At 36.8% G+C, this 27,792-nt stretch overlaps 1 protein-coding gene across 2 annotated transcripts in view; it reads right to left on the bottom strand.

Moving 5' to 3' along the window:
* STK33 (serine/threonine kinase 33) overlaps positions 1-27,792 on the bottom strand; it is a 112,800-nt gene that overhangs the window by 43,114 nt on the left and 41,894 nt on the right. Inside the window, exons 1-2 of one of the 2 annotated variants that reach the window (XM_036427713.2) lie at positions 5,390-5,773; positions 4,159-4,272 (exon numbers count right to left, since the gene is read on the bottom strand). The exons of the other annotated variant lie outside the window; for it this stretch is intronic. Coding sequence (XP_036283606.1) covers positions 4,159-4,272; positions 5,390-5,608 — 333 coding nt within the window. The 5' untranslated portion in view covers positions 5,609-5,773. Of the gene's footprint in view, positions 1-4,158; positions 4,273-5,389; positions 5,774-27,792 lie in introns of those variants that run through there. 2 annotated transcript variants of the gene reach the window in all.

The following is a 27,792-nucleotide window of genomic DNA, read 5'->3' as shown; positions in this document are numbered from 1 at the left end:
TTCATATGTGTGTATAAAATACATTCATCCCCAAAATTATCCCAAAAATATGAGAGCTAAACCATAAAATTAACACATAGTAACCATTAAAGAATGCTTTCTTGTTTATTAAGTTACACTTTTTCTTTATCTTCATTATTTCTATTAAGAATCTTTGTTGTTTTATTCCTTTTTAGAAAAAGCAATATGTGACAGAAATTTTGATATAAATCAGCATAGAGACAAAAATAAAATCTATCTGTAGTAATACTATCCAGACCAAGATTCCTTCTGCGGATCATTCAACTACACCACAAACACAGAATGTACTGGTCTTGCTGACACCAGGTCACTTGTTTACGCTTTCATTTCTTGTGAATTTGGTTGAGATGAGTCAATCTCCCTCATCCAAGCTAACAAGGATTTCTGGTTCTTGAGAGTTTCTGAACAGCTGAGGTAATGCCACTAGGTGACACCTGTGCTGGGTCGGCAGCCAAAGTCTTCCCTAGAACTGCTTCTCTATGTCTCTGTGATCACCTTCACCTTCACCATCAACAGGTCAATCAGTTGCTAGTCTTCATATATCCACTGCTTACTTTCCTTTCTTTAGTAAAAGAAGATTCAATGCCCAACTAATTATTTATCTCTCTCATGAAGGGTTCCCTAACTCTGCACTATGGTGCTTGTACACATTGGCCCTTAAACACTATTATTACTCCCTTGCTTACATTTTCACTCAATTTTCTCCAAGATGGTCTAGAAGCGACTTAAGAAGTTGTTCCTTTTGTATCCTTTAAAAAGCCTACCCTGAAACCTTGTAGGTAAAATATTCATTTTTAATGTATGGGGGGAAAGGGAAGGGAGAGAAGGAGGATGGAAGGGAGGGAGGAGGAAGGGAGGGAAGTGCTGGGAGGGAAGGAAGAAAAAATAAAAAGAAGAAAAGGGAATGAAAGAAAAGGAGTGAGAGAAAAGAAGACAGAGGAGGGGAGGGAAGGGGAATGGGAAAATGTTGAGAATGTGTGTATGGGGGGTGTCTCACATTAATGTCTAGAAAGGGGAAGGGAGAAGGGATGGGGAAGGGAAAAGGGAAGGGGGAAAAAAGGAAATATTCAGTTTCAACATATTAGACTTTCCTTAGGTATTTCCTTGTAATATTCACTTTGGGGGCTACAAAGTTGAATAAAACATAATTCCTGTTTTCTCAGAATTTGTAATCTCCTCAAGAGACAAGATTATTCTTAAGTAAGAAAGTCTTAAGTTAAAATAAAAATACAAAATGATGCCAAAACCGGTTTGGCTCAGTGGTAGAGCATCAGTCTGTGGACTGAAAGGTCCCAGGTTCGATTCCGGTCAAGGGCATGTACATTGGTTGCGGGCACATCCCCGGTAGGGGGTGTGCAAGAGGCAGCTGGTCGATGTTTCTCTCTCATCGACATTTCTAGCTCTCTATCTCTCTCGCCTCCTCTCTGTAAAAAATCAATAAAATATATTTTAAAAAAATACAAAATGATGTTGGGGCCAGAGAGCAGAGTTAAAACACTGGGAGAATAAAGGAAAACATTATGAAAGAGGTGGTTTCTGAGACTGGCATGTAAGGAAACAAAGGCAAAAAAAAAAAAAAAAAAGATTTCCCACCCTCCCAATAATCCAAGGAAGGCATTCCAAAGGGATAGCAGTGCAAACATGGAATGAATTAGTGAACTGATAAATGAATGAATCAGTAAATCCAGTCAGCAGGCCAACCAGAATCCTCCTACACATACATGTTTGAGAGAATGATAGACTGGGTATGTGAAGTTGAACCCTGGGAGGAGCTCCAGATTTATGGTCTTGAATATTATACACAAAGACTCTTAGACTCGGGGCACAACCTATACCCAAGACACTGCTTTCTGAGGACTTATAATTATTTTGGCTCTCCTCCCTCCCCTACTATAGCAACAATTAAAGTTGGAAAATTAAGATGATTAAAATAAGACAAAAATTTTACTTTTATTATATTTATACTAGAGGCCAGGTGCACAAATTTGTGCACAGGAGGTGTCCCTTGGCCTGGCCGGCAATTGGAGTCATGGGAGGTTGGCCAGCCAGGGGGAGAAGTCATGGGATGTTGGCTGTGGGAGCGCACTGACCACCAGGGGGCAGCTCCTGCACTGAGAGTCTGCCCCCTGGAGGTCAGTGTGTGTCACACCGACCAGTTGATTGGTCGTTCAGTCATTCAGTTGTTCGGTCACTTAGGCTTTTATATATATAGATGCCACTCCCAACTATATGTTATGTAAAATTATTTAAATCTAAATTTAATGGTCATTTCTACTCCCCCTACCCCACAGAACAAAATAATCTCAACTCCATAACCATTTCCCCAATTTTTATTAACCTTTAAAAACTAAACTCATTTTTTTCTAAATATATAGAACCACAACATAGACACAGAATATTAGTCTTGTTTAAATAAGACTCTAGCTGGGACCGGTTTGGCTCAGTGGATAGAGCGTCGGCTTGGGGACTGAAGGGTCCCGGGTTCGATTCCGGTCAAGGGCATGTACCTTGGTTGCGGGCATATCCCCAGTAGGGTGTGTGCAAGAGGCAGCTGATCGATGACTCTCTCTCATTGATGTTTCTAACTCTCTATCTCTCTCCCTTCCTCTCTGTACAAAATCAATAAAATATATTTTTTTAAAAATAATAAATAAATAAATAAATAAATAAGACTCTTTAAAATGAGGACTGGATAGAGAAACAACCCAATTGCCCAACTGTGCTTTTTTTTTTTTTAAATAATGAATATCTTTCCAGAAATTAATCTTTTCCTTCAACTACCTATTTTAATATCATTACACAGTGATAAAAATAAGAAAATGACTTCTTGTTTGTACTAATTTTAAGAGGATGCTACTAAAATAGTAATATAGATTTTTTTTACATAGAGCAAGTCCACAGTACAGAGTGGAGTGTGAAAAGATGCATGATATTGTCACATTGTGAGAATGTTGAGAATGTGTGTATGAGGGAGTGTCTCACAGTAATGTCTAGAAAAATGTTCACTTAAATATTGAGCACTTATCACTGGGAAGTGGAATTTGGGATTATTGTAACTTCCTTTTTTATACTCCACCAAAATGCTTAAAATCTTCAAAGTGAGCCTATTCATTAAATAGAAGAAGAGAAACTTCAACTGTATCAGTTAAGGTTATTTGTCAAAAATATGTATATACTTGGAATATTTCATAATTTAAAACAAAACTGAAAAAAAATAGGATGACTTATACATGCATAAAAATAAAGTAGAGGTGGTAAATGTTAAAACTAATTATCTCTGGCTCATGATTTTTTTTCCCACTTTTCTATTTATAGTTTCCTAATTTTTCACAACAAACACATTTTTATTTTATAAAAGCTCTTATGACTAAATTTAAAACTCAGTAAATTTGTAGGTTTTAAAAATTCTTTAAAAGGGGAAATTTAAACTTTTCAAGTCAGAATTTCTCAGGAAGTTTTTCTGATCACTTTGAGTACATTGCCAAATATCTCTTAAAACATTTTTTAAAGTTAACATCAATGCAAAATTCTTCTTGCAGTTGTTCTTGCTGAAGTTCCTTTAACCCGATGTTAAAATAACACATTTAATTTCTAAAGTGGTACTAATTTAATTCATATTTGTATGTTATAATTAGAATCCTTGGAAGACAATGTTGGTATTCATCCAACCTGAGGATACAGAAAATGGCCCCAAGGAAGTGAACAGCCAAACCACCTCAAGTCATCTGGTCTCGGTCTCTCTCTCCCTCTCTCTCTCTCTCTCTCTCTCTCTCTCTCTCTCTCTCTCTCTCTCTCTCTCTCTCTCTCTCCATTTTAAAGAGATCTACACCAAGACTCCACAATTGCCCTCAGCAACAGGCAAGACCTGAAGGCCAAAATGTTCCCATTTAATCTAATAAAAATACCTCTATTTTGGTTAAAGTCCATTTGGTCCTTTATGAATGCAATAGTGTGCATTTTCTGAAGTAAAGACCTTGACTTACTTGAAAATGGTAAATTTTCCCTTTCCTTTTCTTCCCTTCCTTAGAGACTTGTTTTTAAATTTTTTTTTTTTTTTTTTTTTTTTTTTTTTGCCTTTACCCATTGACAAGAAGAAACCTGAAACTTCTTAGTCACTTCATTATGCTTTCTAAATACCTCAATAGCAGCTCCATTGTCCAGCCTGATGTGAGGAACTTTTACTTCTGAAACGTTGCCCCGACCCCACTGTTGTTGAGATGTCTTTCTCTCTATATTTGAGGATCTTGAGGGCTTTGCCCAAAAAGGAATTATTAAAAAAAAAAAAAAAAGTAATTAAGATATAACACACTTGTTGAGAAAGTAAGAACCTTAATTTAGATTATATGACAAATGTTTAATGTGTGCCATGATATTTATTGCATACAATATAATTCACTGTCTTTTTCAAATTCAAAGCCCTATACAATGTATTGGCTCATTAGGCTAAAAGAGACCTTAAGAAGTCACTCAATCTAATCTCCTAAATCCAAGCAAGTGTACATTATAACCTGCATGGCAGATAAATCATAACTTAATGATTCTTTGAAATCATGAGAAGGCAACTCCACAGCTTTCTCAATCATTCTTGTTTCAAAACATATCACCTCAAATAGGTTACACATAAAAAAAATTATTGGCCAGATATTCACAAAATATGCTTTGAATGAAAATAACATATTAACAGCTCACTCAGTAACAACTAATTCAGAGACACCTATATGGCAATAATTATACTGCCATACAAATCAGGAAAGAACAGTTTAAAGAGAGAATTTGAAAAAGGTTCAACTTCAAGGACTGAGAACCTAACTTTTCTTAAATGCACTGCTTTCTGTCTCCAAAGCTGTGCTATTTCAAGTAAAATCTTGCACACTGCTTCTTTTCTAGAAAGTTGAGTATACCCAAACCAGTCCAACTGGGTAGACATAGACTGTTGTAAATAATGCAAATTGATTTTGGAGAGTATGTTTGAGATTCCATCTAAATAACCAGAAACTGTCTTAAATAACTTCCCTATATTTAACTACAACCATAAGGGTCACTCTGCATTTTTTAAAAAGTATCCTTAAATTCAGATTTAATTCAACTTGAAAACCAATTTATTTCTATATAAGCCACTTTTAAAGATAAACTGGAACAACATTCCAAATTATTCATAATCCTGGGAAATAATTAATTTGGGCAGCGTTGGAAATATCATAAAAGAAAGTACTAACCAACTTTGCTCGCCCCTTATGTAAAAAAGTAATGTCTCTTTAATAGTTAAGAAGGCAGTAATTTAGCTGACAATAGCCCATGAATGAAGCTAGGGATGGGATTAGACATGGGATTTCGACTTGTGTTCCGAAATAGAATCTTTGATATTTACCACATTTTTTGTCAAGGCCTTATATTTAATAATTTGTTTTTTTCTGTCCAGTGAACTTGAAGAGTCTGGCTCACAAGAGCTTGATGTATCTGACGATTCCACCACTAATGCTGGAATAAACTTTGTTTTATTGGGACTGACAGGAGGTGCGCCTTTCTGAGAAGTAGATGAACAGTTGGGACACTCGGCGATTTTTTTTCCAAAGTCACTATCAGCCATTTTCTGAACTATGTAACAAAAGCAACTTGAAAAAAAGATGTTTCCACTCTTTGAGGGAAAGAATCAGACCAAAAAAAATGATAATAAGGTATGCTGATGGCCAAGTTTGTGACTTCCAATTGGTGAGGTCCTTATTTCAATGATGCACTAAACTTATATTCACACGAGAGCTGCAGAAAGAAAAGAAATCACAATTTAAAAAATTCTTATCTTACCACCCTCCTAGAAGTGAAAGGAAAAACTAGCAACTAGCACCAAAAGCATCCTGCCTCGCCCCAGCCAGTTTGGCTCAGTGGCTAGAGCATTGGCCTATAGAACAAAGGGTCCTAGATTCAATTGTGGTCAAGGGCACCGTGCACCTTGGTTCTTAGCTCTTCTCCACCCTGACTGGGGCTTGTGCAGGAGGCAACCAATCGATGTGTTTCTCTCTGTCTTTCCCTCTCTCTTCCACTCTAAAAGATCAGTGGAAAATATCTTCTGGTGAGGGTTAACCAAAATATTTTTTTTCAAAAAGCAAACATATTGCCTATAAATGAAAAGTTAATATTTACAACAAAATTAGGACATATTTCTAAAAAGCAATGTATTCTCATCTTTCGAAATTGAATTCTTGAACTCTAGAAATTTTATTTGTTTTACCATCAAAAGAACTATAAAACTGCTGAAAAGCATAATCTAAGCAAGTCAATTAGGTGGGTTGATATAAATTTTTAAATGAAATAAAACAGATATCAGAGTATTTTTCATAGATCCTTGGTAAGTTTTGTGAAAAATTTATTATAATCAGATATATACTGTATATAAAATGTTTGTGTGTACCTGGTCACTTTATAAAATGTATTTCTTAATATAACTTTGGTTTTAAAAAAAGGCTTAAAAGTTGGTATTAAACATTCATTACCATGATTTTAAAATTTAAACCTTTGTCTAATAATTATTAGAGAAAATACATATTATACACATCACAAAGAAGTAGATAATTTGATTTTATAAAATAATCTTAATTATAAAAGTTCAAAGGCAATATTAGAAGTATCCTCATTTTTATACTCAAGTAACAAAAATAGGAAATAATGGGTGCTATTTTCCCTGAGTGCATAATATGTGTGCCCAGCAATCTACCTAACTAAAGCTACTGGCAATAATACAGTGCCAAGTGGAAAAGATCTAAGCTAAGGAAGAAGGGAGGAAAGTGTTCTGTGGTACATGTGAGAGAAATTTCCAGAAGTGACTGGGAATACATTATTATAGTCTTGTGCCATACTATTTCAGATATTATTTAAAAATATACAGGGTTGGACAAAAGTAGGTCTACAGTTGTTCATATAAAAAATAATACAATAATTAATGAATAATAATACAAGAATAAAGTGAGTTTTGCATACTCACAACTGGAAACCTACTTTTGCCCCACTCTGTATTTTGTGGTCACAGGTTTCTGTTGAAAACAAGGTCAAACATATGTAAGAGGAGATGTGTATGTGGTGGTATTTATGTTAGTTCGGTGATGTCGCGTTATGAGGTGGCGTTGGGGATGGGGTTAGTTTGCGTGTGCTTTTTCCTTCATTCCTTCTGCTTCCTTCCTTCTTCCTTCCTCGTTCCTGTCCTTACCTTTTCCGTTTCCTTTTCTTCATTCCTTTCCTTCCTTCCTTCCTTCCTTCCTTCCTTCCTTCCTTCCTTTTCTTTTTCTTTCTTTCTTCTTTCTTCTTCTTTCTTTCTTTCTTTCTTTCTTTCTTTCTTTCTTTCTTCTTCTTTCTTTTTCCTTCTTCCTTCCTTCCTTCCTTCCTTCCTTCCTTCCTTCCTTCCTTCCTTCCTTCCTTCCTTCCTTCTTTCTTTCTTTCTTTCTTTCTTTCTTTCTTTCTTTCTTTCTTGTCAACCAGGATTAGAAAAGTTATATTTTCTCAGTAAAGCAATATCAAGATGAAGAAAATGAAATTGCACTCATGGGAAAAAACGAACCTCACATTATTATGCCACCTTTGGAAAACTCATTGAAAATTGTAAAGCTGAGTATTTATAAAAGCTATTGGGACTTCACAATAATTGCTTGTTATTTAAAGTTGAAATTTATTCCAAAGAGCATTAAATCAAAATTATAATTCACATTTAGATAGCACATTATATATAACAAAGCTTTTTATTTATTTACTTATTTTTCAATTACACTTGACATACAATATTATATTGGTTTCAGGTGCACAACATTATGATTAGACATTTATATACCTCCAATAAGTGCTCACTCCAATAAGTCTAGTACCCATATGACCATATATAGTTATTACACTATTATTGACTATACCAGAGACCTGGTGCACGAATTTGTGGGGTTGATCTGAGCCAGAGCCTATTGGGGCCAGCCAGGGTGAGGGCAGCGATCGGGGCCTCCAACAGACCGGATGGCCACCTCAGTGAGCGTCATAGTGACTGGTCATTCTGGTGGCTTGGTTTTTATATATATATATATAATATACTAGTATAAAGATTCCCTATGCTGTACTTTTTACATCTCTGTGACTATTTTTATTACTCCTTAAATCCCTTTAACCTTTTTCACCCATCTCCCATTCCTTCTTCCATTTGACAACCATCAAAATGTTCTCTGTATCTATGATGTTTTTGTTTTGTTTATTTTGGTGTGTTTTTTTGTTTGTTTTTGTTTTTGTTTTTAGATTCCACATATAAATGAAGTCATATGGTATCTGTCTTCTTGCCTGACTCATTTCATTTAGAATTATACCCTCTAGGTTCATCCATGTTGTCTCAAATGGCAAGATTTCCTTCTTTCTATGGCTAAGTAATATTCCATTGTACATATGTACCACATGAAAGAAACTATCTTTACCTCATGGTATATTCTTGCCTCTTGTCATAGATTGACCATATAGGCATGGGTTTATTTCTGACTCTCTATTCCATTCCATTGATCCATATGTCTATTCTTATGCTAATACCATGCTGTTAAGATTACCACAGCTACTCATAGTATAGTTTAACATAAGGTAGTGTGATGCCTCCAACTCTGTTCTTTGTCAAGATTGTTTGGGCCACCTAGGGATTTTTTTGTGTTTCCATATATACTTTTGGAATACTTTATTTTAGTTCTGTGAGAAATATCATTGGTATTTTTATAGGGGTTGCACTGAAAATGTAGACTGCTTATGGGCATTCTAACAATGTTTATTCTTCCTATCCATTAGCATGATATAAAACCCTTTTTACATATTATCTTCTTCGATTTCTTTCCTCAATGTCTTACAGTTTTCTGAATACAGGTCTTTTACCTCCTTGGTTAAATTTATTCCTACGTATTTTGTTTTTTTATTTTTTATGCAATTGTAAATGGGATCATTTTCTTAATTTCTCTTTCTGATAACTCATTACTGGCATATAAAAATGGAAATGATTTCTGAATATTAATTTTGTATCCTGCTACTTTACCATATTCACTTATTAGTTCTAATAGTTTTTTTGTGTGGAATCTTTAGGGTTCTCTCTATACAGTATCATGTCATCTGTAAATAATTCAATTTCTGTGCAACCCCTTAATATTTCATTTCTGCTGTGATCTTTCTTTTCTTCCTTCTATTCATTTTATGCTTTGTTTCTCTTTTCCTTGTTCCTTAGGTATAAGGTTAGATTTTTTTTGAGACTTCTCATTTCTTGAAGTAGGAATATATTGCTATGAATTTCCCTCTTCAAACTATATTGACTATGTCCCATAGATTTGGGGTCATTATTTAGCCTCCAGGTGTTTGTGGGGGTTTTCGTTCTCTTCTTGTAATTAATTTCTAGTTTTATACCATTATGATCAGAAATCTCTCTCTGGGACACAATTGTCAGGAGAACTGGTTTTCACAGCCAGATTATGGGGACTTCTCTTCTAGGCACTGATGCCCCAAGTTGGGGAACCAAATATGAGGCTGGGCCCCTCACTCCTCAGGAGGTATCTCTGGAGCCAAGATATCCCTCCATATTCTTAATCTCCACACTGGGAGTGTGGTACCTGCCCGTTCTGTATCACCACTCCTCCTACCAGTCTCAACTTGACTGCATTTTTACATCTTTAGTTAGAGTAATACTGTTCAGTTAGTTTTGAGGTGATTTTCAAAGATAGTTATTCTATAATTTAGTTGTAATTTTGATATGGTCATCGAAGAAAGCAAGCAGAGTTTACCTACTCTGCCATCTTGTCCAGAAGTCTTGACCTATATACCTTTCCAATGCTCATCATCATGAGTTTTAATCACACAGTAGAATAAAAGGCTGGGTATATTTGGACTGTACCTTTGTCCTTTGAACTGGAATTTAACCTGAAAAGAAGTTACATTGTCTTTATTTCATTAAATACCTTTCTAGTTATACTGTCTAAGACTGCTTTTCTAATAAGAAATGAGTGCTGACCTTTATAAAATTCTTATTTATTATGATTATCATATTTTTTCTTATTGAATCTTTGTATATGTTCCAGTGTTTCAAAGCTTTCCTAATATTACACTCTTTAATTTATAGTATGGACTCTACATGATCATTATGGATGATTCTTTTAATGTGCTGAAAAATTGACATGTTTGTATTTTGAGTTTTCATAGTTATATTCATAAGTTAAACTAATCTATAATTTTTCTTTTCAGCCCTTTTTATCGATTTTTATACAAGATTCTGGATAGTTTCATAAAAGAAATTGGATATCTTTCTACTTCACAATGCTTGGTAACAATCAGTATAGCATAGGAATCTGAAAGAAAATCTCCCATGTCCATCGTATTTTATGATATTGCTAGTAGTTTATCCAATATTTATTCTCCCATCCTTCCTTACTAACTGAATTCTGATTTTTTCTGGGGCAGCAATGTGCTCATTAAAATCTATTTATTTGTGCCTCCCTGGTAGCTTAGGGATGGTGACATGACTTATGGCCATGAACCTGACAGAATGCAAGCAAAGCTGTACTTCAAAGAAAATTTATACTTTTAAAACTTTATTAAAAAGAGGACAAAAGATTTAAGGAATAAAATTTAAGATGAACAGAAATGAAAATGAAATGTAGGTTTTATTGACTTCATATCTTACTTCTCAGTCTTCATATCTTACCATTCTCCCATTTACTCTAGATACACTAGTGACCTTGCTGCTCCTCAAACATGCCAAGCCCATGTCCTCTTCATGGATTTGGCCCTTTTGCTTCCTCTGCCTGGATGCTCTTTCTTCAGATATTTGCATGGCTAGCTCCCTTGCTTCATGGTGGTTTCTGCTCATTTGAGAGTCCTTTTCTAACCACATCATCTGAAACAACAGACCCCATTCACTCTATCTCCTTAGCTTGCATTAGTTTTATTCATAGCACTAATCATTTCACTCAGGGGTTCTCTCCAAGAGTTCTTTCCTACTTTTAGGGAACAGATGATTCCTATATAAACTGTTTCAGAGCAATGAAAAGCCACTAGCTCATTCCATTCCATTGGAATAACCAAAATCTGTCCATAGCAGTAATCTCAAAAGGGGGAAAGGAGTTCTTTATAGGCCAATCTCATCTATGAATAGATCCAAAAATCCTAACCGCTGTATTTGTATTTAGCCCAGTATGTATACAGCATACTCTTAAGATTATTAGATAGAGCCAAAACCAGTTTGGCTTAGTGGATAGAGAGTCAGCCTGCAGACTGAAAGGTCCTGAGTTCGATTTCAGTCAAGGGTATGTACCTGGGTTGCGGGCACATCCCCAGTGGGGGGTGTGCAAGAGGCAGCTGATCGATGATTCTCTCTCATCGACGTTTCTAATTCTCTATCCCTCTCCTTTCCTCTCTGTAAAAAATCAATAAAATATATTTTTTAAAGATTAGATAGAAATAATAGACAAATCAGCCCAATAAGTATGATCTTTTATCTAAGTAATGTGAAAAAATTATCTTGCTATGATTAAAACTCATAATGGTGAGCACTGGAAAAGGTGTATACAAAGTACCTTCCATACAGATAGAGGGGAAAAGAATAAAACTGATGCCGCTAAACACACACACACACACACACACACACACACCCTTCTTACAAATGTATGACTTTGTTTTTCAGGTATATGTAGCAAGACAAAAACACTCAGAATATATCTGTATACACATTGCAAGATGAAAATGATTTAACTCCAGGCCTTAAAAGAAAATGTTTTGCATTCAGGTTTAAGTATAAAGCCTGTAACCATCAGTGACTCAGAGTAGTGGAGGAGATCTGCAAGTAACAACCTTTCTGTTTAGGAAAAACAGTGCTTTCTCTCTGCAGGTGTGGGAAAAGTTCCAGGTCAGATGGGTGAGGCATCATTTTATGTGTGCATTGAGAATACTGACTTCACAGCACTTTTTATAAGAAACTGACAGAAGGGTTCATAATGCAAAGGTTTATTTAAAGCGTAGCTGAGTTCATTATAAGCAGTACTCCTAAAAGCATGCTTACCATGTCCTTCGTGTGTGTGTGTGTGTGTGTGTGTGTGTGTGTCAGAATCTTTAAATATTACATTCCCATTTTTAAGACGGTTTTTTTTGTATGAATCAAAAACCAGTTATCTTTTTCTTACTTCTGTTCAGAACGCATTTTCTTACATTGTTATCAATTTCTCAATAAACCATATTATCATACCACTGACAGATTTCTGAGTATTTTCTTGTTCCAGTTTCTGAGTTATCCATTGCCCTACAAGTATTTAGTAGTTACATTCAGAAAGCATAGGAGTTCCTATTACTCACCGAGGAGTTTCATTTCTGCTATCTAACCTACCAACCACTACATTTGCCAAAGCAATGTTCTACATTCTTACCACAGTAACTCTAATAAAACAATAGGTAGAATAGCTGCATGCAAAATTTCTTGACAAGATTTAGATTTCAAATATAATTTCTTTTTGGCTGGCTGAATTCTAATTATTTTAGCTTTAAAATCAAAATAGAATAAATGTTTACTCGCATTTCTTTCTTTCTCATTTATGAATAGATATGAAATATTTTTTACTAAAATAAATCTACTATCCAGGAAGCCATTTAATGTCATTCATATTTTAGAGGCATAAAATTAATCAAGTATTGCAAACTTAACATATCTTTATGTAAACACAAAGATGAATAACTCTTCTATAGAATCACAGAATTATGTTTAAACAGGACTTCAGATATAAAAGGATGTATTAGAAAACCAAAGAAGCTTCTAATATAATAGTGTTTCTTTGTGTCTCCAAAGACTGGACAGCATAGGTATTAGACAATATGTAAACAAATAAAGTAAGTTCAAATCATGTCAGTATTCAACTAACGTGTGAGCGAGCTTCCCTTTGGCTAGAGTTTTTCATTTTATTTTCTGAACTAAGACAAGTCAATGGAACAATTCTGATATGAAAATTCTGAGCTTTGATTTAAGAATAAAAAGGTCCCTTACCTATTGGCCCTAGAAGATACACTTACAGCAATTTCCTCAAAAAAATGAACACAAGAATGGTTTTATACAATATAACTAGCTACAATTTTCTTCCCCAAGAAAATTTGCTAAGACTGTGTCTACAGGAACCTAAACGCTCAGTCAATTTGGTTAAAAATAAAAAAAAATTAAAAAAAAAGTATTCTATTCAAGTAAAGAAAAAAACTATGGCTTGTCTGACACTATGCAGACCAATTCAACCATTTGTTTTCATAGTATGCTGTAGTTCAGAGCTTAAAGAGGGGCCAAATGAGTTTTAGATAACAGTGTTATATTTTAAAAGAGACCAGCACTTATAAAGTGCCTAGAACTTTGGCTGGTACATGTTAAAAATAATTACTCACTTGAAGGGGGAAAGCCACAACAGGTTTCATGGGACAGGTGATGCTCAAACTAAGTCCTAAAGAATGAGTAGGAGCCCGGACAGTGTGGCTCAGTGGTTGAACATGGACCTATGAACCATTAAGTCATGATTTGATCCCTGGTCAGGGCACATGCCTGGGTTGCAGGCTCAATCCCCTGCATGCAGGAGGCAGCTGACCAATAATTCTCCTCATCATTGATGTTTCTATCTATCTCTCCTTCTTCCTCTCTGAAATCAATATAAATATATATTTTTAAAGAATAAGTTGGAATTCCCCTGGTGGACAAGACAGGGACAGGCTCTCTAGGCAAAGACACCAGTACATGCAAGGGCCCGGAGCCCATGGCTCCAGGGGAGCAGAAGACGGTTGTTTCCATCGGAAAACAAGAACGAGGGAGAAGAAGCCACGTCAGGGTTAAGCCAAGAGGAAGAAGCACTTCCAGAAAGGACTGGGGTTAAACAGCAGTGTCTTCCCTGAAGAGCAGTGGTTCCACCAGGCACAAGGACAGACAGGATTAAGTGGGACCTGCGGGCTCCCTCTGAGGGAGCTGCCAAAAAGCAAGGCCTGCTGCGACAGAACCATCTTAGGGGAGCACTTCCTCCCCTGACCCTGTGCAGCCACCAAACTGCCAACGCTAACTCTGCCAGCAAGCCTGAGAAGCTCAGGGGTGGAGGGGACACAGGGCATCAATGTGTGCTGAAACTGTAAACTGTACAGTTCAAAAGTATGAAAAATAGGCCTCAGCCAGTACAATGAATCCAAATCTACCCTAAGAATCAAGTGACAAATTCACTAGAATTGATGTTTCAATGTGATAAAATATGTGACTTATTCTAGTTAATTCCAAAATAACAAAAAACAACAAAGGAAGCTTCCCACTATAACTGCCAGAATAAATTATTAAGTTATTAGTATTTATTTTATAAACACGCATGCATACTCCCCCACCCCTCCCAACACTTTTGCAAACAAAGCTACACCCGTCCTAAGAAACCAAAGGCCAGTGTTCTACCACTTGGGATCTAAAGACCCCAAATTTCTAAATAATTTATGAGCATTAAAATCTCAAAAGTCTTCTCAACAATGACCCCCTTTTACACGTTCAGAAAATTTTAAATGAATGTGTTTGCCATTGTTAAGCGGAAAGAATGCAAGCTTTACTACTAGATCAAAGTTCAAATTCCTCACCTATCTGGTCTCAGCTTTCTCATATGCAAAGTAAATAGACAGTGTCTATATGCCTACATGGCAGAATTGTTATAAGGAAAGGATATAATGTGTGTAAAGTCCCAATACATTGTAAGCTCATAATGAAGGGAGGTTTTTATTATTAAATAAACTCTGTCAAAGCCCAATGTATGGTAGCATTGGAAAATTATGTCATTAGTCATATTCTCTCAATCTAATGCTCCAAATATTGTTCTACATTGGTTCCAAGATACAAACTGCCATCTAATTACTCATCTCTAGGTTAGAATAAAGCCTTCTGAGAGCTTGCTCGATGCATGCAGCTGAGTTGTAGAGGGAATGACTTACTGGAGCAGCCCACAAGCCACTTGTTATATGTTAAATTCTGAATGCTGCAGACACTCAAATATCACATTTATAACAATTTTATTTTTTAAATACACAATGCCGAATATCATAATGCTGAATATCAAGGAGAATAAGACCAGTCTCTCAAAATATTTTATTAGTCTATATCATATCTTAACAACTGATCATGAGGGAATAGTATGTAACTGGTTAGGTTTTCAGAGAAAGGAGGCTTCTGTTACCACAGATTTATTTACTTGGTGAGTTTTCAAAACCTTGCAATGCAACTATAAAAACAATGTGATTAAAATCGATAGAGCACATCATTTACTGATACTATTGCCCAAGAAAAGGCAATAAGCCCTAGGCATATTATTACTAGATTACACAATTTCACTGATAGGTTCAAGATTTTTTTAAAGGCAACTGAGACTAAAGAGGATTTCTTTCTTAGAGCCAAGGGATTTTTCTCTTCAATTAAAAGGGAAATCATCATGCTACTTTTCTTATGATAAAGATAAGAAATACCCTCTGTAATATGTAAGAATATTAATATTAAATTTTTCATTCCTAAAATAAAAACAGATTGATGATCCTTATTAAAATTGAAAGCTACTTTTGTTTAACAATTCTGTATCCAAACACATATCCATTCAACAAATACTAGAATAGTTCAGGGGATAGTGGCTGTTGTTAAGATTATTATCTCAGCAAAGTCCATGTAGAAGAATATGAGAGTCCCAAAATGGGAGTTTCTAAAGCTCTTTGGCAAAAATGATCAATGACACTCTGTTCGTGTCTCAGTGATAAAATAAGAAACATTTTTTCCAAGGGCTTCAAATTCAAAGAATGCTGTATTTCAAAGTATACTTTTTAATCAGATAACAAAAATTAGCCATGTAGACATAAATTCACTTGACAAAAGTGACCAAATAAAACTGAACCTAAAATCAGCAAGACTTTTGCCCTGGTCAGATCTTCCATTGCACTACAAATAGAAAATCACAAACATTTTTTATTGCTTTATAGTAAAAATTACAAAATAGAAACATCTTTATGTAGCTTGGGAAAGCTAATGAAATCAACTGTAGTTTTATACTTATGGTAGAAAAAAAACTTGTTGACTAGAAAAGGTAAGATGATTTATTCATGAATCCCAGTAGGAAATACTGGGCTAGGCTCATAGAAATAGGCAGTTCATGAAGGCCTTAGGCCTACATTTATTAGCTTTTACCAAGTAAAGAGTAGTCTTTTCAGGAAGTTTAGATGTTTAGACTTACCTTAGATGTCGATAATTTTTTAGAAAAAATTTACAAGCTTAATGATTGAACAATGACCTATGAACTAGGATGTCATGGTTCTATTCCTGGTCAGGGCACATGCCTGGGTTGCGGGTTCAAACCCCAGTATGCGGTGTGCAGGAAGCAGCCGATCAATGATTCTCTCTCATTATTGATATTTCTATCTCTCTCCCTCTTCCTTTCTCTCTAAAATCAACAAAACAATTTTTTAATTAAATTTACAACACATCAAATCATATACTTTCTTGTCATGAATATGCTTACATATGTAATAGCTTTATGTTCTAAATAGCTAGCTACTGAAATAGAAAGCTTTATTAACTAAATAATGCAAAGCAATTTTCTTTAGATATTCCTTCTCCCCCGGGTTCCACATTCAACAATAACAAATCCATTCGACTTCCAAAAACTTCTCAAATTCATCAAATTTTCTCCATTCCAGACATCTACATAGATATCAACTCTTGCCTGGGTTACTCTGAGAACTTCCTAACTCTCGTTAACTGGGCCCTTCCCTTCCAAACTGGTCATCCTGATTTGGAATCAGCCCTCTCATCCAAAGCATTCTCTGCATGCTAGTCAGGATGCTCTGTCTAATATGCAAATCTATTCATTTTTTTTCCCCCCAACAAAAACCACTTCAATGGTTCCCAACCTAAGATTAAACAGAGTTCTTAAAATAGCGTACAGGAGTCTACTTGCTATGATCCCAGCTTACCTATTCTGGCTTATCTCATACTATAATACTTCCTCAACATAAAGTTTTCCAACATACGCGACTTCTTTCATTTCCTACAATCCTATGCTTTCTCTAAGCCATCCTACTCACACACTCTCAGACTGGAACACTCCCATTCTTCCCTTCATCATTGCAATTCTCACTCTTTCTGCAGATCTCAGATTAGATATCACCTCTGAAACTTTCTTGATATCTTAGTCTTGCTTGGGTGTCTGTCTCTCCTGTGTGCACTATACTTGCTCAATCATACACTGAATTGTATTTGGCCATGAACTTGTCTGTGTCTTCACTCAAAGAGATGGCATCTATTATGCTCTCTACTGTTTACCCAGTGAGGGAGTGATAAAAATAAATGTTTTTTAGAGAGCATGCTCTACAGTATAGAAAATGTGCAAAAGGCTAAAGAGTGGAGATGGAAAAACAAGGAAGTATTACAATAGCTTAAGCAAGACAGAAATGTGGCCTTAATCAGGAAAGCAGCATCAAGGATGGGGGAAATAGCCAAATTTGGGATATATTTAGCAAGCAGGGGAATAGAATTTGGTATCTGATTGGCTATGACCACAGTGAGAGAGAAAAATCAAGAATACCTTAAGCCCTAGCTGGTTTGGCTCAGTAAGCAGAGCATCAGCCTGTGGACTGAAAGATTCCTAGTTCGATTCTGGTCAAGGCACATATCTGGGTTGCGAGCTCGATCCCCAGTAGGGGATATGCAGGAGGCTGCTGATCAATGATTTTCTCTCATCATTGATGTTTCTATCTCCCTGTCCCTTCCTCTCTGAAATCAATAAAAATACATTTAAAAAAATAAACAAGTAAAAGAATATCTGAATACTGGTGGATAATGACCAAATCACTGAGCTAGTAAAGAGAGGAGGAAGAGCAGGTTTGGAGCAAGATAATCAGTTCAGTTTCAGACATGCTAAGTTAGTTTTGGCTTCAGAATACCCAAATGGAAATGTTTAAGAGACAATGGATATGTAAGTCCACAGATAAAGAGAAATCTAGATAAGAAACCTAGAAGAAGAAATTTAAGTCAGTATAGATGAGATCACATAAAAAAAAACTTGTGGAATGAAAACTTAAGCAAGCCCAGGATAGAACTCTGAGAAACATCAGCTTCTAAAGGATAATCAGAAGAGAGGCCATTGAACCATGGAAAAGAGTATCTATAGAGGCATCAAAAAGAGTATAATGAAAAAAAAGATTGTACAAAAGCCAAATAGTTAAACATTTTCAAGGAAGATGAAAGCTGAAGAGTTGTACTTAAAAATTAAGCTGTGGGTCCTAGCTGGTTTGGCTTGGTGGATGGACATCAGCCTGCAGACTGAGGAGTCCCAAGTTCAGTTCCAGTCAAGGGCACAAGCCCTGGGTTGTGGGCTCAGTCCCAAGTAGGGGGCATGCAGAAGGCAGCCGATGAATTATTCTCTCTCATCATTGATGTTTCTATCTCTCTTCCTCTCCCTTCCTCTCTGAAATCAATAAAAATATATATTTTTTTAAATTAAGCTGTGGGGTATTATTAGCAAAAATAATATATTATGAACCTCAAATTTTTTTCATTGATAATAGCAAAGAAAAAGATTATGAAAATTATTAGAATGAACTTTACAGAGTTCTGAAAATTAATTGCAGTCTTGTAGCCACCCAGGAAGTATTTGTTTTAAATAAATAGTTGGATCTCAATAAGAATAATAAGCTTTGTAAAATTTTAACTTCCCTTAGTCCCACCTCCCACTCCCATCTCTCCAACAGCATTGAAATGTAATAGCCCACATTCCTGGTATAGCCATGGAGGAGAAGAGAATGGAGGTGGAACTCTTTCAAATCCTCATTCCCAAATATTAGACATTATTTGAACTTTCTGGTGATTCCCAGGGAAGCTCCATTTGTAAGACAGTTTGTACTTGACCTTATTCAGAGCTCACCTTAAACAATAAATCTTTTTTCAGGGGGCATTTATTGAAAATAATTGCAAGCAAATGTTCTAACTTCATAGTTGCCTGAAACAGTCATTAACACTTGGAGCAATAGACTAACAAAAATTCTTAAAAGGAAAGGATGGGAAATAAGATGTCCACAGGGACTTTGAAATTCTCTAACATACTCTTAAGAATCTAGGAGGCCACACACATAAATAGACCTATACACATACACAGAAAAGACTTAAGGAGCCCCTAAGCTTTCATCTCTCGCTCACCTTGAAACTCTGTACAACAAAGAATCAGGGCCAGTGCAGAGTTGTCAAAAAACCCTGCTTAATGTTGAAAGCATACCCCTAAATGCACATAGAGCTCCTCAGCAAAGAATAGTGATTTATTGATTGTAGGCATTTAGGGAAATCTCTTCCAATCATTAGCTAACCACTAAGCTAAACAAGTAAAGAGTTTGGGAGCTACATAAAACAAAGAACACAGACTTCACATAATTAGTTCAGAAAACTTACTAAACAAACAACTACTACAAGAACCAGCAGCAACAAAAAAAATCCTGGGAGGGAGAATACCTGATTTCCAGAGTTGCCACATTATTTAAAATACCCAGTTTTTAACAACAACAACAAAAATTATGCAACATGAAAAAAATAATAAAAAATAAGGAAGTATGGCCATATAGAAGAAAAAAGCACTCAACAGAAATTAGCCCTGATGAAGCCCAGATGTTGGACTTACTAGACAAAGACTAAGCTATTTTAAGTATGTTCAAAGACCTGAAGGAAAATACGTCTAAAGATCTTTTTAAGTATGAGGCTATCTCACACCCCCAAATATATATATAGATATAGATATAGATATAGTTATTATACAATACATATTATCATTAAAGATATGTAAAATATCAAGTAAATATTCTTTAATTGAAAGGTATAATAACTAAAATGAACATTTTATTAGAGACACTTAATAACAGATTTGTGCAGGGAGAAGAAAAATGTGGTAAACTTGAAGACAGGCCAATGAGAATATCTAGTGTTAATAACAAAATAAGTAAAAAGAATCAATAAAAATAAACATAGCTTCAGAAAGCTATAGAGACACCATTAAATGTACCAATTATATATAATGAAGGAGATTCAGAAGCAGAAAAAGACAGAAAGAATATTTGAATAAATAATAGCCAATAGCTTCCAAATTTGATGAAAAACCACCTCCCCATCCAAGAAGCTTAAAACAATAAAAAACTCAAGTAGAATAAACTCAAGATCCACACCTAGACACATATTAGTCAAACTGTCAATAGAGACAGAAAAATTGTAGAAACATCAACAGAAAATTGATTCATCTCATTCAAGGGGTGTCCAATAAAAATGACAGCTGAATTCTAATCAGAAACCATGTAATCTAGAAGAGAGCGGGATGACATATTCAAAGTTCTGAAAGGAAAAAAAAAACAAACACAAAAACCTGTTAACCAAAATCCAGCAAAAACTATCCCTCAAAAATGCAGTGACTAGCCTGACACTAATATTACACTCATACTAAAATCAGTCATAACCACACACATGCACTCACACACCAGATATTTTTTATGAATGACTATAAATGCAAAATCTTCAACAAAAAAAAAACATTAGCAGCATATATTAGCAGCATATTCTAGCACAGTGGTCAGCAAACTGCGGCTCGCAAGCCACATGTCTCTTTGTGGCTCTTCCACAAAATACCATGAGCGGGCGCACACGTACAGTGCGATTGAAACTTCATGGCCCATGTGCAGAAGTCAGTTTTCGGCCTGGGCAAGTCTATTTTGAAGAAGTGGTGTTAGAAGAAGTGGGGGTGTCGGTCAGTCGGGTGATGGGAAAAGCAGTGCAGGCAGGTCATGGGATATGCAGCGCAGGGGAAGCACACAATTCATGCAGGAGTTGAGCGAGCAAGTCAGTCAGCAGTCTCATTGTGTAGTGGTTAGTGCTGGTTGTGTCCGCAAATCGCATGCAGGTAACAAAAGTACCTACTCGAAGCACAAAGTTACCTGTGTTTTTCCAACCAGCTGCAAATCCTACAGGTATTTTTGTCATCAATTTAAGAATTGTAATTATTTTGTGTTGGTGGCTTTATTATTATAAAATGAAACTTTTAAAAAAAATTAATAAATCTTTATTGTTCAGATTATTACAATGTTCCTCTTTTTTCATCCCATAGCTCCCCCACCCTCTTGCTCTTACCTCCCCTCCACTGTCCTCATCCATAGGTGTACTCTTTTTGTCCAGTCTCTTCCCACATCTCACACTCCCCTTTTCTCCCAAGAATTGTCCACTCCCTTTCTATGCCCCTGATTCTATTATATTCACCAGTTAATACTATTCATCAGATTTTTTATTCCCTTGGTTTTTAGATTTACTTGTAGATAGATATGTCTTTGTTGTTCATAATTTTTATCTTTACCTTTTTTTTCTTCTTCCTCTTCCTAAAGAATACCTTTCAGCATTTCATATAATAGTAGTTTAGTGGTGAAGAACTCCTTTAGCTTTTTCTTATCTGTAAAGGTCTTTATCTTACCTTCAATTCTGAATGATAGCTTTGCTAGGTAGAGTAATCTTGGATATAGGTTCTTGCTATTCATCACTTTGAATATTTCTTGCCACTCCCATCTGGCCTGCATAGTTTCTGTTGAGAAATCAGCTGACAATCATATGGGTGCTCCCTTGTAGGTAACTAACTGTTTTTCTCTTGCTGCTTTTAAGATTCTCTGTTTTGCTCTCGGCATTTTAATTATGATGTATCTTGGTGTGGTCCTCTTTGGATTCCTTTTGTTTGGGGGTTCTCTGTGCTTCCTGGACTTGTAAGTCTATTTCTTTCACCAGGTGGGGGAAGTTTTTGGTCACTATTTTTTCAAATAGGTTTTCAGTATCTTGCATTCTCTTTTCTACTAGCACCCCCATAATTCTGATGTTGGAATGTTTGAAGTTGTCCCAGAGGCTTCTTACACTATCTTCAATTTCTTGGATTTTTTCTTTTTGCTTTTCCAGTTGAGTGTTTTTTGCTTCTTTGTTTTCCAAATCTTTGACTTGGTTCTTGCAATCCTCTAGTCTGCTTTTAGGTTTCTGTATAATATTTGTTTTTATTTCAATCAGTGTATGCTTAATTTCTAGTTGATATTTTCATATCCTTAAGGGTTTTGTTAAGTTTATCAGCTTTTTCTAGGAAATTCTTGAAAAACCTTTTAACCGTGGTTTTGAACTCTATATCCAGTCATTTACTTTCCTCCATTCCCTTCTCTTTGTTTCCACATTTTTGCTGCTTCTCTGAGTTGATGGAGTGTCTATGGATGCTAGGGGTCCTATAGGGCCCAGTGGCTCAGCCTCCCCAGTTACTGAGGTGGACACTCTTGGTGTGCCCCTTTTTGGGCTGTGGGTGCAATCTTGTTGTAGTTAAGTGTAGATTGTTAGAATCATTGGGGGGAGTTGACCTCCAGGCCAACTGTCTGTGAGGATCAGCTGTGTCTCCACTGGGAGAGCTTCTATGCTCAGTTTAGATGGGGTGGAGTCTCAGGGCTGAGCAGACAGCTTTGGTTTCCTGTCAGCCCCACCCTACGAGGGCCCTGTGTCTCAGTATCCCAAGGCCGTGGCTGCACGCACCTCTGTGAGAAGGCTGCACTTGAGTTTCGCTCGCTGCCAGACAGTCCAATTTCAACAAATGGGGCAACAAGTATGACCTGCATAAGAAACGGGTTGGTTGCTATTTTGAAAGAAAAATTAATCACAAGATGCTTACTTACTATTGCATCATTCATCAAGAAGTGCTTTGTGCACAGACAAATTTCCAGAAGAAATTTGCAAAGTTATGGAATTGATGATTAACATTATCAACTCCATTATAGCTAAAGCTCTTAATCATCACCGATTTAAAGAACTTTTAGTTGAAATAGAGAGTGAGTAGGAAAGAGAAAAGGACACTGAGACCCAGAGGAGCTGTGGAAGACAGAGGTGCGGAGACCCTCATGCGGAAAGGGTGGGCAGCTGAATACACGGCTGGTTTACTGAAGGCGCGCAGGAAGTAAGTGTGCAGCTAGCTTTCTAGTTTAGGAGGGAAACAAAACCTCCCAACTGCACTGAAATCCAGTTCTGGGTGAGACTTTGGGTACCCAGACCCTTTTGGGGAGAAGATCTTCTACATAACAAGGTTCGTTGGTTATCAAGAGGAAATGTTTTGCTTCCTTATTAACAGAAATTAAAGCATTTCTCCTTGAGAAGGGTGTTCACTATCCAGAACAAAGGATAAGTGGATCCAAAATTTTTATTTCATCATAGACATTATGTCTCATCTAAATCAGCTTAATCGTAAACTACAGGGGAAAGGAAACAATTTTTTCGATGTCAGAAGTTATTTCATTTGAAAACAAATTATCTCTTTTTGCTCAAGATTTTTGAAAGGAAACTTTGGTTCACTTTCTAAGCCTGTTGAAACATCGCCAAGAAAATATTTCTGATATTGACATTTGCTATTTCAAAACAACACTTTTAAATATGAGCGAAGCTTTTCTCAAGGTTTCAGGAAACCTCTTAATGCTACTGTAACAGAATCAAATTTTTCCCCCTTTAATATTGACATTGGCAACTTTGAAATGCAATTGCTGGATTTAAAAAACAAAGAATTGTGGAGCTCGAAATTTGAACATCTTTGTGCTGATATAGAAATATTGGAGAAAAACAAATGTGAACTTAGTTCACAGCACAGTGGTCTGCTTTGAAAGACCTGGAGAAAGAAGATATGTTGATTTTTAACACCTGGAATAGTGTTCCTGACTCATATAATCAACTGAAAAAACTAGCATTTGCTGTTCTTTCCTTATTTGAGTCTACATATTTATGTGAACAATCATTTTCAAGCATGAACCTTATCAAGAGTGAATTGAGAAGTCATCTTATCGATGAGAACCTGGAATCGTGCCTAAAAGTAAAAACAACATACAAACCTGACTTACCCAGACTTTCCAAGGAGATGCAAGGCCATTGTTCACATTAGTGTTTGTCAGTCACTGTCATAATTTAATTTTATGGATATTGTAAGGTAAATTGTAAGGAATTTAATTTTATCAATAAATAATATCGTTATTAAGTATGATATCAAGTTTTATTCAATGTACCTATAGTTTAACTAAACCTTTAAGTTTATTAAGTTAATTTTAGGGAATGCTGTGGAGTGAAAGAAGATGTAGTGTCGAGGATTGAGAAAGGTCTGTTGAGATGGTTTGGACATATTAGAGAGGATGAATGAAAGGAGAACGTGTACAAGACGGGTGTGGATGGGAGAGTTGGAAGGGGTCGACCTCAGCAAACGTACCTCACTCAGACTGAGGACGTTTTCAGCAAAGGCCAGCTTAGGAGCACCCTAATTAAGTTAATAACAATGTACCTACCAATATAGATTAAGTTTAAAAAATTGGGCTCTCAAAAGAAATTTCAATCGTTGTACTGTTGATATTTGGCTCTGTTGACTAATGAGTTTTCTGACCACTGTTCTAGCAAAATACACCCTGTATTTAATATACAACAAATAGAAAAGCTTAGACATAAACTTGAGAGTTATAGTTTAATTAGATGCTATCATTTCTATTGTCTTTTGCTATTTCCAAACTTTAATAGACTTTATGTATCTTCTGCTGATTCTAATGGTTAAGGTGTAAAACTAATATAACAGATAGCTTTCATCTCACATACTAGTTACAGCTGGTTAGCAATGGCCTGGCTCAGTATGTTGAAGAAGATGTGCAATCATCTCAGGGAGAAAGAATGCTGTGATTGATTAGGGATGTCTACCACAGGCATTGACAGCGGTAAGTTGCAGCATCCACAGTGTCTGTTTGCTGAGCCTGGATGTAAAATACACATGGATTAGGAATCTTTTCAAAAGACTCCTGGGAAACTGCAACAAATATGGATATAATGCACACATTTTTAACTACACCATTAACAATGCATCAGATTTTGTTCCAACTGCTGAGTAAGTTATTGTAATAATATGCAAATATTTTACATTCATAGAAAAGTGAAGAAAATAAAATAACTTTGTGATTTTTATCAGAATGTAATAAAGACCAATTTTGTCATGTTTTTACACAAGATTTCTGAGACTGATGTCTGCTCATGAAAGAATACTAATAATGTTTCAAATGCTATGAGCCTATATTTTATCAGCTGAAAATGTCCCCATTAATAAGACATCTTTCAAAGAATCTAACTCTCAACTTTGGAAGTGATTTTTTGCACATTAACACCATTTTCAGAATAGTGACTCAGAATATACTATCTAATAAAGAGGGAATATGCTAATTGACCATCACTCTGTCACAAAATGGCTGCACCCACAGCTGAGGCCAAGTTCCCGACCTGAGGCTACACCCTCCCTGGCATCAGGCTGAGGACCTCAGGCTGCTATCCCCACCCAGTGGAGCTTGACGGGGGACCTCAGGCTGTGCCCCCCGCCACTGCACAGGGCCAGGAGACCTGAGGCTGCACCTCCCCTGCCTGGCTGGGCTTGACAGGGGGCCTCAGGCCATGCCCCCCACCCAGCAGTGCTTAACAGGGGACCTCAAGGTGCACCCCCAATGCTGGGTTGGGGGAACTCAGGCTGCGCCCCCCCCCCACCCAGCTGGGCTTGACAGGGGACCTGAGGCTGCATACACGTGCCCCCTCACTGCCCCCTGCCTGGCAGGGCTTGATGAAGGACCTCAGGCCATGCTCCCCACCCAGTGGGGCTTGACAGGGGGCCTCAAGGCACACCCCCGCCCTGGTCTGGACTGAGGGACCTCAGGCCATGCCCCCTATCCTAGCACTGGGTCAGGGGACCTGAGGCTATGCCCCCTGCCTGGTAGGGCTTGACAAGGGTAGGACTGGCCAGGTCTGGATCTAGCCCAATATGGGGGGCCTGCCAGGTCTGGGTCTCACACAATTTTGAGGCACATGTGGGTGGGCGGGGACTTGACTCTGGGTCCCATGGTGCACCCCAGACTCCAACAGGTGGAAAGTTTTCATATACATTTTACTAATTTTCTTTCATCTCTGACACTTCTATTATAGAGAAAGGGCAAGTAGCAATATTACATTATTTCCTCTAATTAATCTCCTTTTAATGTGCACAAATTTCGTGCACCAGGCCACTAGTAACAACAGAAATTATAATTTTAATATTTGCATATTTGAATTATTTAAAAGGAAAAGAATATTCATCTATACTAGACAAACAAAAAACTGCATAAGGAAACGTATGTATATGCCTACTGCTCTAGGCCAGTGTTTCCCAAAGTGTGGTACGCGTACCCCCAGGGGTACGGGAAGAGTTTGGTGGGGGTACGCGTTGCACCAGAGTTTGGTGGGGATATGCACTGCACTGTGCTTAGCTGCGTCTAATTCTACGTTCTCATGAGTATGAGGGGTACTCAGCGTTACGAAAATTATAGAAGGGGTACACATATGTCAAAAGTTTGGGAAACACTGCTAGGCAAAAAAAATTTGCAGACAAAAATTTGCAAGGTGGGCAAAAAAACAGTTAAATATCAAACACCAGTAAAGCAGGAAGCAGGCAGCAGGACTGTCAGGAGCCTGTGGATGGTGGTGCAGGAGAACAACCAGAGTGGAGGTCCTAGAAAAATGAGGCAAGGGTCAGCCATGCACACCCAGACATGGAGTTTTTCCCACCATCATATTAGTCCTCTCATTAACAACGCCTGGCACACAGAAAGAACTTAATAACTGTCTGTGAAAGGAAGGACAAAAGCATGAAAAGTGAAAGGGATGGAAGGCAGAAGTCCACACAACAAGCTGTGGCTCCAGGATAAGTAGCACATGGTGACTCTAAAGCAGAGCTGAGGAAGCTGATGGTAATATTAATAAATGAGGGCTGCACTACCAATGGAGATGGCCGGGGAATCGGCCTGCAGCTGCTAAGGGATGGATGTGCTAAGGTCCTAGCAAAGGAGCAGCTCTGCCCAACAATGGCTCCTGGTACATCCAGAAACAAGTGCACTGACTCTAAATATTATAAAGACAACTATATATCCAGGAAGAATAATGATCCTTTGAGACATTTCACCTTGATATGCAAGATGTAATTTTATTTATTACATGGTCTCTGGTCTACAGCCCTGAATTAATACTTAATAAGAGGAAGGAAAGAAGTAAGGGCAGACTATCTGCTGGGCAGCTGATGGTATTTGTCCAGGCATGTTGGTTGAAATACACCAGCAACGTAAGATAACTCCAAATGTTATCTAGCTTAGAAGCTTTTAGAACTATGGGGGAGTCCACGTGTAGACCTAAAGATTGTCAATCTCTGAAAATGTACGCAAACATGTTCGTATGTGCCTTTTTCCAGAGGGTCCAGTACTTTTTTAACAGTGCCAAAAATGTCCACAATCTACTAAATCCCCAAAATATTAAAGAACCATGCTGCAGTGATTTACAAACTGTAGATCATCTGTGGGGATCAATTATTTAAAATGTAATAGAACAGGAAATAAAGAATATTAACATTTGTCATCAAGGTTTCATTTCTTTAAATTTGCTTCAGGAGTGTGTATAGGTAGATAAATTTTTTTAAACTGAGATCTGGGTCAAGATGTTTGAGAACCACTGCTCTAAGGCATCACAAATGGCTATATATAACTTTGTAACATTAAATCATTATCCATTGAAAACTATTAGATGATTCGTGGTTCCAGTGGGCATTCTACTGATTTGAGTGACATATGACCCACCAAAATGAATTTTCTATTAGAGTACTGCAGTCTGCGATACTCAGAAATGAAAGTATATCACCATAAGCTCTTATTGATCTTAAGGAAACCAAG

The sequence above is a fragment of the Pipistrellus kuhlii genome, unplaced genomic scaffold (assembly GCF_014108245.1).
Source record: "Pipistrellus kuhlii isolate mPipKuh1 unplaced genomic scaffold, mPipKuh1.p scaffold_m20_p_9, whole genome shotgun sequence".
Taxonomy (NCBI): domain Eukaryota; kingdom Metazoa; phylum Chordata; class Mammalia; order Chiroptera; family Vespertilionidae; genus Pipistrellus; species Pipistrellus kuhlii.
This window is presented reverse-complemented; position numbering and strand designations above follow the sequence as displayed.